Consider the following 13,739-nt stretch of genomic DNA (forward strand, 5'->3'; position numbering starts at 1 on the left):
ATGGACATTCAGATCACGATAACCAATAGGACAGATTCTTTCTTATACTATTTTACTTTTTTACAAAGAGATTTTGGAGAATTCGCAGCTAATACTTCTTGTTCAAAATATCAGTTTATTGTGTTGAGAAGCTGAAGTTGAACTTTGGGCTTAGTTACCCTTTGTATACCAAGGTTTTGCTGCAAAATCAAACTAAACTTTATCTGAACTTTAAAAGTTTAAAGATGAACAAACAAGAAACAAAAAATGTGGAAATGCAAAAAAAATGGCAATAAAAATATGGCATTGGACAGAAAAATAGATTTTAAACATGGATTCAAAGACTCAAATACCAATTACTAGACATGAAATAATTTTTAAAAAGATGAACTTCAATAGCTGATTTGAAGATTCACAAAAAAGTCGGGGGGGGGGTTTACTTTTAGTGGATAGAGACGGTGTTGATAGACGTGAAAGCAGGATGAGAAAGAGGAAAAGAGATGCAAACCTGGGCCTACTGCTCTCCAGCCATACGGCATACGGTTGCCTGCTCACCCACTGAGCTAAACCGGCACAATGTTTTTTAATTAGTTGTTTTAATATGCAAACAGAGGGTTAAGTGGGAATTAGACACCCCTGAGCAACAAGACATGGGTGCATGTAATTAACACAGCTGAGGACAACCAAACAGTAGCATATCAAAACCCAAATAAAGACATAACTAAAAAAGGCAATGAGCAACCAGTACTAAATCAAGGAGACATTGAAACATGAAAATAAATACTGAAAATGGACTTGAATTGAGAAATTAATGGAGAACAGAGTAAGGGGAGGTTATAAGAGTGTGGAAAAAAAGCAGAGAGGAAGGCAGAAAAACTTGAACTTCAAGATATTAAAGAAAAGTTTACTTTAAAGTAGAGATGGACCGATCCGATATTACATATCGGTATCCGATATTATGTATCGGTATCGGATATTACATATCGGTATCCGGTATTATGTATCGGTATCCGATATTACGTATCGGTATCCGATATTATGTATCGGTATCCGATATTACGTATCGGTATCTGATATTACGTATCGGTATCCGATATTAAGTATCGGTATCCGATATTACGTATCGGTATCCGATATTATGTATCGGTATCCGATATTACGTATCGGTATCTGATATTACGTATCGGTATCCGATATTAAGTATCGGTATCCGATATTATGTATCGGTATCCGATATTACGCATTGGTATCCGATATTAAGTATCGGTATCGTTATCCGATATTACGTATCGGTATCCGATATTAAGTATCGGTATCGTTATCCGATATTACGTATTGGTATCCGATATTACGTATCGTATCAGTCGGATACTGACGTAAATTACTGGATCGGATATTGGAGAGAAATAAAAAAGGTAATCCGATCCATTAAATATCAAAAAAGCACCTCACAAAACTTGCGACACGCCGTAACTCGGCCCATAACCGTAGCACGTCGGAGCAGTGTGCTCACGTGATAGAGCGGCTGTGTGTATTTGTAGCCTCGCCACCAAACCAGCATTTTATCTCCGAGGAAGTGATCCCAGAGAGAAGTAAAGCAAGTGTGTAAGTTCATCTCTGAATGTTTGTAAAGCATTCCCGCGTTAAGCATAACAACCGATATATGGAGCGAGTGCCTCTCTCTCTCCCTCCCTCTCCTGTTGCTACTTCAATCGTGAAACTGATTAATGATCAGCTGATCGCCTTTTCTGTCGCGAGTTAAACTGCTGTGACTGAGGCTTAATAATGGACGTTTAGCCACTGAATCATGACATTTTACAGAACATCTTCTTTTTATTCTCGTTTTCTTTAAAAAACGAACAAACATCAATATAATGTGGAGCATTCGCAGCTAGGACTTAATCCCAAACATCTGTTTATTGTGTTGTCTTAAATACACCTTTGTTTTTAAGGAGGTTCTCCAAAATAAACTAGTTTTCTCTTTATTTTTGTAGGGCCTTTAAGTGTATAAAATGCCTTGAAGTGACTGCTGATTTGGCAATATTTAAATAAAACTGAAATTAATATTAAAAAGGTAAAAAATGAAACAAAAAGGAAACAGGGGAACATGTGAGATGCAAAACATAAAATGACAGCAAAAATTAAAATGGACAGAGGAAAACAAAAATAATAAAATCATACTACGTTTTATATATATTATTCAAAGACAGATTGCAGGATGCAGAAAAGATGAAATAGAAGGAAAAGGTTGCAAAAGAGTTTAATTTGCGAATTAAATCATGAACTAATAATCAGTCTGCACATGAATTATTACACTTTCTAATGTGTTTTGTGTTTTTCTCTCAGCCGCGAGTGCAACATGTGAAGGATCTCAGGCAAACCTTCAGTGTGGTGAGGTTTTCTTTTTTGTAACTTTGTTGAATTTCATTTATTGAAATGTAAACATGGTTATTGTTTAATGCTATGATCTCTTCCTCAGAAAAAAAACAGGTTTTAGTTATCCACGGAGCTGATTATGGACGCCGTGACAAAACCACATGCTCTGCTGGACGTCCGGCCTCTCAGCTCCAAGTTGTCCAGTGCTCAAGTCAGACGAGCACCAAGGTTGTAGCTGAAAGGTACAGATTGGCTGTCTTTGTTTAGTTTTACTTTTGTTTTTTTCTTTTACCAGGCTACACAATGTGCAGTGTGTAAAACTCTTTGCTGACTCACTTTCTATCTGCATTCAAAGTTGTAATGGGAAAAACAGCTGTACTGTCTCAGCAAGCAACTCTGTATTTGGAGACCCCTGTGGTGGCACCTACAAGTACCTGGAGGTGGATTATACTTGTCAGTGTAAGTACCTTAAACCGGGGGTGTCCAGCTCCAAACCTCAAGGGCCGGTGTCCTGCAGGTTTTGGACATCACCCAGGGTCAACACACCCTGTGTAAGTGCCTTAAACAGTAATGCACATACAACTCCAAAAAAATTCTGCTAGTGTCCAAATCAGTCTCAGGGACCATCCTCGTTGATTTCAATGAGTGGGGTCAAACCTCTGTGTCTGAGGCTTTATAATGGACATTCAGATCACGATAACCAATAGGACAGATTCTTTCTTATACTATTTTACTTTTTTACAAAGAGATTTTGGAGAATTCGCAGCTAATACTTCTTGTTCAAAATATCAGTTTATTGTGTTGAGAAGCTGAAGTTGAACTTTGGGCTTAGTTACCCTTTGTATACCAAGGTTTTGCTGCAAAATCAAACTAAACTTTATCTGAACTTTAAAAGTTTAAAGATGAACAAACAAGAAACAAAAAATGTGGAAATGAAAAAAAAATGGCAATAAAAATATGGCATTGGACAGAAAAATAGATTTTAAACATGGATTCAAAGACTCAAATACCAATTACTAGACATGAAATAATTTTAAAAAAGATGAACTTCAATAGCTGATTTGAAGATTCACAAAAAAGTCAGGGGGGGGTTTACTTTTAGTGGATAGAGACGGTGTTGATAGACGTGAAAGCAGGATGAGAAAGAGGAAAAGAGATGCAAACCTGGGCCTACTGCTCTCCAGCCATACGGCATACGGTTGGCTGCTCACCCACTGAGCTAATCCGGCACAAAGTTTTTTAATTAGTTGTTTTAATATGAAAACAGAGGGTTAAGTGGGAATTAGACACCCCTGAGCAACAAGACATGGGTGCATGTAATTAACACAGCTGAGGACAACCAAACAGTAGCATATCAAAACCCAAATAAAGACATAACTAAAAAAGGCAATGAGCAACCAGTACTAAATCAAGGAGACATTGAAACATGAAAATAAATACTGAAATTGGACTTGAATGGAGAAATTAATGGAGAACAGAGTGAGGGAAGGTTATAAGAGTGTGGAAAAAAAGCAGAGAGGAAGGCAGCAAAACTTGAACTTCAAGATATTAAAGAAAAGTTTACTTTAAAATAGAGATGGACCGATCCGATATTACGTATCGGTATCCGATATTCTGTATCGGTATCCGATATTACGTATCGGTATCCGATATTACGTATCGGTCCGATACTGACGTAAATTACTGGATCGGATATTGGAGAGAAATAAAAAAGGTAATCCGATCCATTAAATATCAAAAAGCACCTCACAAAACTTGCGACACGGCGTAACTCGGCCCATAACCGTAGCACGTCGGAGCAGTGTGCCTCACGTGATAGAGCGGCTGTGTGTATTTGTAGCCTCGCTACCAAACCAGCATTTTATCTCCGAGGAAGTGATCCCAGAGAGAAGTAAAGCAAGTGTGTAAGTTCATCTCTGGATGTTTGTAAAGCATTCCCGCGTTAAGCTTAACAACCGATATATGGAGCGAGTGCCTCTCTCTCTCCCTCCCTCTCCTGTTGCTACTTCAATCGTGAAACTGATTAATGATCAGCTGATCGCCTTTTTTGTCGCGAGTCAAACCTCTGTGACTGAGGCTTAATAATGGACATTTAGCCACTGAATCATGACATTTTACAGAACATCCTCTTTTTATTCTCGTTTTCTTTAAAAAACGAACAAACATCAATATAATGTGGAGCATTCGCAGCTAGGACTTAATCCCAAACATCTGTTTATTGTGTTGGCTTAAATACACCTTTGTTTTTAAGGAGGTTCTCCAAAATAAACTAGTTTTCTCTTTATTTTTGTAGGGTCTTTAAGGGTATAAAATGCCTTGACGTGACTGCTGATTTGGCAATATTTAAATAAAACTGAAATTAATTTTAAAAAGGTAAAAAATGAAACAAAAGGAAACAGGGGAACATGTGAGATGCAAAACATAAAATGACAGCAAAAATTAAAATGGACAGAGGAAAACAAAAATAATAAAATCATACTACGTTTTATATATATTATTCAAAGACAGATTGCAGGATGCAGAAAAGATGAAACAGAAGGAAAAGGTTGCAAAAGAGTTCAAGTTGCGAATTAAATCATGAGCTAATAATCAGTCTGCACATGAATTATTACACTTTCTAATGTGTTTTGTGTTTTTCTCTCAGCCGCGAGTGCAACATGTGAAGGATCTCAGGCAAACCTTCAGTGTGGTGAGGTTTTCTTTTTTGTAACTTTGTTGAATTTCATTTATTGAAATGTAAACATGGTTATTGTTTAATGCTGTGATCTCTTCTTCAGAAAAAGGACAGGTTTTAGTTATCCGCGGAGCTAATTATGGACGCCGTGACAAAACCACATGCTCTGCTGGACGTCCGGCCTCTCAGCTCCAGGTTGTCCAGTGCTCAAGTCAGTCGAGCACCAAGGTTGTAGCTGAAAGGTACAGATTGACTGTCTTTGTTTAGTTTTACTTTTTTTTTTCTTTTACCAGGCTACACAATGTGCAGTGTATAAAACCCTTTGCTGACTCACTTTCTATCTGCATTCAAAGTTGTAATGGGAAAAACAGCTGTACTATCTCAGCGAGCAACTCTGTATTTGGAGACCCCTGTTTTGGCACCTACAAGTACCTGGAGGTGGATTATACTTGTCAGTGTAAGTACCTTAAACAAGGGGTGTCCAGCTCCAAACCTCAAGGGCCGGTGTCCTGCAGGTTTTGAACATCACCCATCTAAACTTTAAAAGTTTAAAGATGAACAAACAAGAAACAAAAAAATGTGGAAATGCCTTTAGTGGATAGAGACGGTGTTGATAGACGTGAAAGCAGAATGAGAAAGAGGAGAAGAGATGCAAACCTGGGCCTACTGCTCTCCAGCCATACGGCATACGGTTGCCTGCTCACCCACTGAGCTAAACCGACACAAGGTTTTTTAATTAGTTGCTTTAATATGCAAACAGAGGGTTAAGTGGGAATTAGACACCCCTGAGCAACAAGACATGGGTGCATGTAATTAACACAGCTGAGGACAACCAAACAGTAGCATATCAAAACCCAAATAAAGACATAACTAAAAAAGGCAATGAGCAACCAGTACTAAATCAAGGAGACATTGAAACATGAAAATAAATACTGAAAATGGACTTGAATTGAGAAATTAATGGAGAACAGAGTAAGGGGAGGTTATAAGAGTGTGGAAAAAAAGCAGAGAGGAAGGCAGCAAAACTTGAACTTCAAGATATTAAAGAAAAGTTTACTTTAAAATAGAGATGGACCGATCCGATGTTATGTATCAGTATTCCGATATTACGTATCGGTATCCGATATTATGTATCGGCATCCGATACTGACGTAAATTACTGGATCGGATATCAGAGAGAAATAAAAAAGGTAATCCGATCCATTAAATATCAAAAAGCACCTCACAAAACTTGCAACACGGCGTAACTCGGCCCATAACCGTAGCACGTCGGAGCAGTGTGCCCCACGTGATAGAGCGGCTGTGTGTATTTGTAGCCTCGCTACCAAACCAGCATTTTATCTCCGAGGAAGTGATCCCAGAGAGAAGTAAAGCAAGTGTGTAAGTTCATCTCTGAATGTTTGTAAAGCATTCCCGCGTTAAGCTTAACAACCGATATATGGAGCGAGTGCCTCTCTCTCTCCCTCCCTCTCCTGTTGCTACTTCAATCATGAAACTGATTAATGATCAGCTGATCGCCTTTTTTGTCGCGAGTCAAACCTCTGTGACTGAGGCTTAATAATGGACATTTAGCCACTGAATCATGACATTTTACAGAACATCCTCTTTTTATTCTCGTTTTCTTTAAAAAACGAACAAACATCAATATAATGTGGAGCATTCGCAGCTAGGACTTAATCCGAAACATCTGTTTATTGTGTTGTCTTAAATACACCTTTGTTTTTAAGGAGGTTCTCCAAAATAACCTAGTTTTCTCTTTATTTTTGTAGGGTCTTTAAGGGTATAAAATGCCTTGACGTTACTGCTGATTTGGCAATATTTAAATAAAACTGAAATTAATATTAAAAAGGTAAAAAATGAACAAAAAGGAAACAGGGGAACATGTGAGATGCAAAACATAAAATGACAGCAAAAATTAAAATGGACAGAGGAAAACAAAAATAATAAAATCATACTACGTTTTATATATATTATTCAAAGACAGATTGCAGGATGCAGAAAAGATGAAACAGAAGGAAAAGGTTGCAAAAGAGTTCAAGTTGCGAATTAAATCATGAACTAATAATCAGTCTGCACATGAATTATTACACTTTCTAATGTGTTTTGTGTTTTTCTCTCAGCCGCGAGTGCAACATGTGAAGGATCACAGGCAAACCTTCAGTGTGGTGAGGTTTTCTTTTTTGTAACTTTGTTGAATTTCATTTATTGAAATGTAAACATGGTTATTGTTTAATGCTGTGATCTCTTCCTCAGAAAAAGGACAGGTTTTAGTTATCCACGGAGCTAATTATGGACGCCGTGACAAAACCACATGCTCTGCTGGACGTCCGGCGTCTCAGCTCCAGGTTGTCCAGTGCTCAAGTCAGATTAGCACCAAGGTTGTAGCTGAAAGGTACAGATTGACTGTCTTTGTTTAGTTTTACTTTTTTTTTTTTCTTTTACCAGGCTACACAATGTGCAGTGTGTAAAACCCTTTGCTGACTCACTTTCTATCTGCATTCAAAGTTGTAATGGGAAAAACAGCTGTACTATCTCAGCGAGCAACTCTGTATTTGGAGACCCCTGTTTTGGCACCTACAAGTACCTGGAGGTGGAGTATACTTGTCAGTGTAAGTACCTTAAACCAGGGGTGTCCTGCAGGTTTTGGACATCACCCAGGGTCAACACACCCAGTGTAAGTGCTTACTGTGCTTAAGCCCAGGTTGTTTTTTCAGAAGCCCGGGGTCTTTTGGAGTGTAATTTTTTCATAGTTAGATGCCTGGCTGACAACTGTATAAAACAAAAACTACACACAATATTCGAAGCACATAGTGCACACTGTGGGAATTTACGACTGTGCGTAAATCCCCCCTAATATTATGATCCGAGCTCAGACTGAGCGAGTGGGCGGGGGGAGCTGCTGCCTGCGAGTGCGCTGTTGGAGAAGTGCAGCTAGGCAGACAGAGGAGAACTGAAGTTTGACCAGGTACCAAAGCAAATCATTCGTACTGTACAAATAATGTAAATATGACGGTGTATCACGAAAGATTGATATCAAACGGATCACTTGACCCATATTTCGTTACTTGCTCTTCAAGTGAATCAACAAATGGTGAAATGAAAAGCCGAACAACAACAATGCTGTTTCTTTAGGGAGTCTTAGCTTATGTGTGTTTATTTCATATTTTCAGTTGTTTCCCTCCACGGCTAAATAAATCGGTTTCAGTAATGTACTGATATACAAGAATGGACATAAGGGGCTTCTTTCACAGAAAAAACTCTGGTAGACGTTATTTTATATATTATGCTTTGTATGTTGTTCAGTATATTCCTATGCAAAACAAGAGGAATTTCAATACACAGCAGTATATTCACAGTTTAAACCAGATATTTACGTACACTTTATGGAAAACACAAGAACATTTTTTTACTGTACAACATCAATTTAAAGTAAACTTGTTTTGTTTTGGATAAATAAACATTGAAATATCTTTTGAATTAGTTAAATGTCAGAATAAAGAGAGACAGAGCTGTCTAGTTTTTACCACTTTCATCAAATTTAGGAGTACATATACACTAAGGTTATATTTAATTAATAAGAAAACTCCAGACGATTCCATTCTTAGCTGAAGAAGCTTCTGATAGGTTCGTAGAGTCCATGTGAGTAAATTGGTGGCACACCTGTGGATGCATATAAGACAAAACACAGAGTCTGTTTCTTTGACATGGGAAAACCAAAAACCAAGAGATATCAACCAAAACACCAGGAAAAGAATTGTGGAGCTCCATAAGTGTGGCTCAATTTTTTATACAATTTGGTGCCATTTGCAATTAAGAAGTACAGACAGTTTCTCTCTTTACTCTTAAAGTTAACAAATATGTTTTTATATTTATCAATCTAAAAAAAATAAACATTTAGTCTGATTTGATGTTACAATAAAAAAAGTGTTTATGTTTTCTGAAGAGTATGTAAATATCTGGTTTTAATTGTATATTTGATGATTGTCACCACAATGTCCTGATTTTGAACTGTTGTAGTCCTGTTTTAATTCTGGATCAGTTCTGGGTCTGGTTGAATTGGGGTTTAGTCCGCGTGTCTTGATACAGCCCCGACTTTGTTCTGCCTTGCTGCTTAATTAAAAAAACTAGTTTAAGGTGTCCTGCAGATGTGATATTTATTTTTCCCTATATGAAGTCATTCTTTTTTGAATATAACTCAATATAACTCAAAACAGAGCCTATTAATCTTTCAGTCATTTCTAACTGTGCAGGGGCGGATCTAGCAAAGTTTAGCCAGGGGGGCCGATAGGGCATGAACAGGGAAAAGGGGGCACAAAGACATACTTTTCTTTCTTATTCTCATTTAAAATGTCTAGCTTTTAATAAATAATTATCTGAATTTTACACCCAAAGTTTTAATCTTATGTAAAATATATAGAAGTCCATTACTGTATATAGTAAAGGTTAAGTCTAATATACCCTAGTAAGCTATACTACTTTTTCCTTTGGGAAGTTACCATCTGTGCAGTCTGCAGTTCTGTAGAAGAAAGATGTTGAATCTATTTAATTATTCTTGAAAAATAATTTATTTCTTTGCAATTTTTCCCCACACTGCATCAAATTAAAGTTGATTACGTTGATTAAGCATCATGAGGTGGAGGGTTTTTCGCTGGGAGTTTGCAACCCTATTAGTTAGGTTGCTTAATATTTCTGCTAAGTACTCTTTAAAATACCAGAATAGGGAGGATGGAGCAGGTTTAAGTTTATTAGATTGATCAGTGTTGCTGAACTATGAAATATTTTGGGTGCAGTGTATTTTTTACATACAGGTATAACAGAATAAACTTGAGTATGAACTTATACAAAATGCATCAAGATATTTACAAAACAGTTTTATTGATTAAAAAACACACTATATCGGATTCATATCGGTATCGGCAGATATCCAAATTTATGATATCGGTATCGGTCCATCTCTACTTTAAAGTAGAGCAGGAGATATACAAAATACAACTGACAATGAGGCACAAACACTTGGATGAGACAAAAGGAACATTCAGGAGACATTCAGGGGGCTAGAAGAACTAAACATAAGTAAAATAAATGAGTTAAGGTTTAAGCTATGGCTTCAAAATTAAAAAAAATAATACTCATCCATTGCATGTCAATCAAAACAAGAAGCAAAATGTAAAAAAAGATATAAAGAACTGAAGCTTAATAAAAAAAAAATTCAAAAGCAACTTTACATCTTTTGTTTCTTTTCTAGGAAAGGATTTTATCATCCATACTTCGAGTAACATCTGAATGTCACATCCCCTCTGTTGATGTCACTTCCACCAGCATGTCAAGCCTCGATGACATCACTGCTGGAACGTGTTAACAAATATGATTTTATTGGAAATAAACACAAATAAACACATATCCTGAGCATCAAACAGTCTCACCTGTTTTTTTTTTTCATTTTATTTTCACATTTTGTTTGATTTATTGATGAAGATAAGAAAATGCAGTAAAGTCACACACGTAGGTGCCAGTCACATTCAAAAACACTTGTACATCTAGACGGTATACACAAAATAAATACTGTCAGCATGACAAAGAAAAACAGACTCAAAGGATATCACATAGATAACATACAGCTCCATTAGATTCCCCGTTTTTATTGCCATCAAATTTCTTACAAAATCGCTTGGATAGTGAAGGTACTGTTGTGTCTGTCTTGATGCCACAGTTCAGTCCACAGTTTCAATATCTGACTGCTTTTAAAGTACTCTGGTAGTTTTTTGTTAGTTAAGCCACTTAGCACTGATCTATGTATTATTCAAGCATAAAAATGCTCCTAATAGCACAGTCTGACAGACATAAATAGTAATTTTGTACCAATGAGGTGATTCCTAAAGACCTATTAGCCGAAATATGCCACGTGTCTTTAAAAAAAAAAAAAAAAAACTATGCAAAAATCACATGTTTCAACAAAAAAAAAAAAAAAAAAAAGGAGGCAGGGTGGAAGGGTGGCTGTCGAGAAGCCATTTCTAAGGAATGGAAACTACTTGAAAAGGCTTGAAAAGACAGTTTACACAAAAACCAACAAAAAATGTTGTATGTATGGAGGAGGTCAGGAGAGAGGTACAACAGTGAGTGCTTACAGCCATCTGTAAAACACAGGAGAGGTAGAGATGAAGCCTACTTAAAGAGAAAGCCTGCTTATAAGGCTGTGCTGAAGAAAGCTTCATGTGTATGGAGGGTGAAGTGTCATGGCACAGTGGCCCGTGGAAATGGGATGGACTCAAGTGCAGTTTCGAGGCTAGAACGAACGAAAAGAGTCTTTATTCACAATGCTCAGAGGCTAACAGAAATCTCAGACCAGAATTAAGGAACATAAACTAGACGTCTGAGGCAAGAGAAAAAACTATGACTATGACTAGATGGCAGGGATAACTGGGTGCGGGGACTGGGCAGGGGAAACTGTGGCTGGCCAGGGCACTGAAACGGAGGAGAGAGCAGTCAGGGGAATCCCACAGAGAGCTGCGAGTGAATCTGAGAATAATTATACTGAGCTGTCTTACAAGCTTGCAGGTGGGGGTTGCGTGGAGGAAGAAGGCAGGAGAGGTCCAGGTGGGTGCTGCGTGCAGTGCAGGGAGGCAGGCAGGAGAGACTGGCAGTTCGAAAAGGGAGAGATTACCGGCAGCTGCAAACTCGTATCCAGGAGAGCTTGGTAGGTGGGTTTCAGATGCTGACGAGAAAACAGAGGAAATAAGGTTATTACACACGATGATTCACCAAGGACCAGCCGTGAGGCCGAGAACTGACTAAAGTTGGCAGATAATCAGGGAAGACCAGTTGAGTGCGCAGGTCATAAATACTGCCGGTATGATTGCCATCAGGTGAGGAACAACAAAGACTCCACCCAGTGGGGAGGAGCCGATGCTGTGGAAAACCACCCAGACCATGACATGAAGAACCTTTCTCTTTTTAGTATAGGCTTTAAGTTATCATTGCTTTCACCACGACAGGTTAATTTTCTTTAATTATATTATTGTATAATTAGCATGAAGCTTTTACAAGAATAAAGTATAATTAGTAAGCTGTGTATTTTATCTCTTTTTGGCAAATGAATTATACTCACAATAAGAATGAAGGGTGGTAGAGAGAGAGTCTACCACTGACCTTTCATATGTTCTCATGTTGAGGAGCAGGTATGCCGTATAAATCTGTGCTAAAATACAACTGTGTTGCAGTGTTGTATGGACTCAGGACAGTGCAGGGACTTTGATGGGTTGTTTCATATGCACATACTGGAGTTTATTCTTGTCATGGGCTGGGTCGTGTGACCCAGTGTTTGAGTTTTATGTATTTTTGTATCCATTTTTGATCTAGTTAATTTCTAGGTGGCTATTTAGTCCTTTATTTCTTAGTTGTTTCTGTCATCTCCCCCTGTACTCAGTCTCCCTGATTCGTGCGTCTACCTGTCATGTTTCATGTCTGTGTGGTTATGTTAAGTTCATGTCATGATTTATCTTCACGTCTCTGGGTTTCCTGTTTTATTTTGAAAGAGTCTGGTGTTCTTTGTTCACTGCATTTAGGTTTACTCTCCCCTGTGCTGTAATTATGTTTCATTCTCAGCTGTGTCCTCATGTGTCTCCACTTCCCCTGATCACCTCATGTGTGTATTTAGTCCTCAGTCTTGCTGTGTTCAGTGTCGCGTCGTCTGTGTTCTCACCTCCATGTTTTCACGGTCAGTCTTTGCAGTGATCATCATAGTCTCTGAGTCTTCTTAGTTTGTCACTGTATTAGTTTTCCCAGTTTAGTTATAGTCTAGTTTAGTCACGCTATCCCTGCTTTGTCAGTACACTTTGTCTTCAGCCATAATAAAGGCTCGCTTTCTGTTAAGTTCACTCCCGTCTACTCACTTGTGTACGCACCTGGGTCCATCACACACGCCACCGCACGGCCTGTCTCCGCAGACCGTGACAATTCTATAGTATGGTGTTAGATGAGGCTACAGATCCAACAACAGACTATATAAATTGTTGTAAGAACAATATAATCCTGAAAAAAAGAGGCTATTAATTTCCCAAATATTAAACCACATGTCACTAAAAAAGTTAGAGATTGCATCAATAAAAAGTAGAGACTTATTTGGTGATTCTGATAGTGTGAAAATTAATTTGAAGCCATTTCAGTTGGTTCTCAGAAATGTTTGTGACCGATGTCTGCTTCTTTATTGAAACGCTGCTCGGTAAATTAACCGATGCACAGTGCCCTTTTTTCCAAACGTCACATAGTTTGCAAGTTATGGTGAATATCTAAAATCATTCTTACATCAGATGTAACATGTCTGTAACACATCCTATTGAGAACAAGGACTTCAGGGCTGTTGCACTAACATGTGTAGTGATGAAGTGTCTTAAGAAAATTATTTTGAATATGATCAAACCAAAGATATCTTCAAGTCTAGACCCGCATCAGTTGGTAAACAGGGAGGGGTGCAGTGCTAAGGATGCTATGATAAATATCATTCATTTAATAAAGGAAGCATTGAGAAGATCCAAAAGCCTATGATCAGTTTCTATTTGTTGATTTTAGTTCTGCATTTGATTGTTCGTCCACACCTGCAGGCCCAAAACTCTTAAATGTGCCTTAATTATCAAATGTTTGTTATCTCTCTTGACTAGCAGGTCACAACAAGATAAATGATTCAATTTTTGTGACTTTCCCCTCTCCTTTTCAC

General features: G+C 37.9%; 1 protein-coding gene across 17 annotated transcripts in view; it reads left to right on the forward strand.

Moving 5' to 3' along the window:
- The window catches only part of LOC146494162 (uncharacterized), a 68,935-nt gene extending 58,492 nt beyond the window's left edge, over nt 1–10,443 (forward strand). For 11 of the 17 annotated variants that reach the window (XM_085145944.1, XM_085145943.1, XM_085145952.1 and 8 more), the window contains 10 exons: nt 2,326–2,370; nt 2,459–2,597; nt 2,711–2,814; nt 5,000–5,044; nt 5,133–5,271; nt 5,383–5,486; nt 7,150–7,194; nt 7,283–7,421; nt 7,535–7,638; nt 10,275–10,443. In XM_085145944.1, coding sequence (XP_085002070.1) covers nt 2,326–2,370; nt 2,459–2,597; nt 2,711–2,814; nt 5,000–5,044; nt 5,133–5,271; nt 5,383–5,486; nt 7,150–7,194; nt 7,283–7,421; nt 7,535–7,638; nt 10,275–10,276 — 866 coding nt within the window. In that variant the 3' untranslated portion in view covers nt 10,277–10,443. The remainder of the gene's footprint in view (nt 1–2,325; nt 2,371–2,458; nt 2,598–2,710; nt 2,815–4,999; nt 5,045–5,132; nt 5,272–5,382; nt 5,487–7,149; nt 7,195–7,282; nt 7,422–7,534; nt 7,639–10,274) is intronic. The other 6 variants (XM_085145945.1, XM_085145946.1, XM_085145948.1 and 3 more) reach the window with 6 other exon arrangements.
- The last annotated feature ends 3,296 nt before the right edge of the window (nt 10,444–13,739 follow it).

The sequence above is a fragment of the Neolamprologus multifasciatus genome, chromosome 20 (assembly GCF_963576455.1).
Source record: "Neolamprologus multifasciatus chromosome 20, fNeoMul1.2, whole genome shotgun sequence".
NCBI lineage: Eukaryota > Metazoa > Chordata > Actinopteri > Cichliformes > Cichlidae > Neolamprologus > Neolamprologus multifasciatus.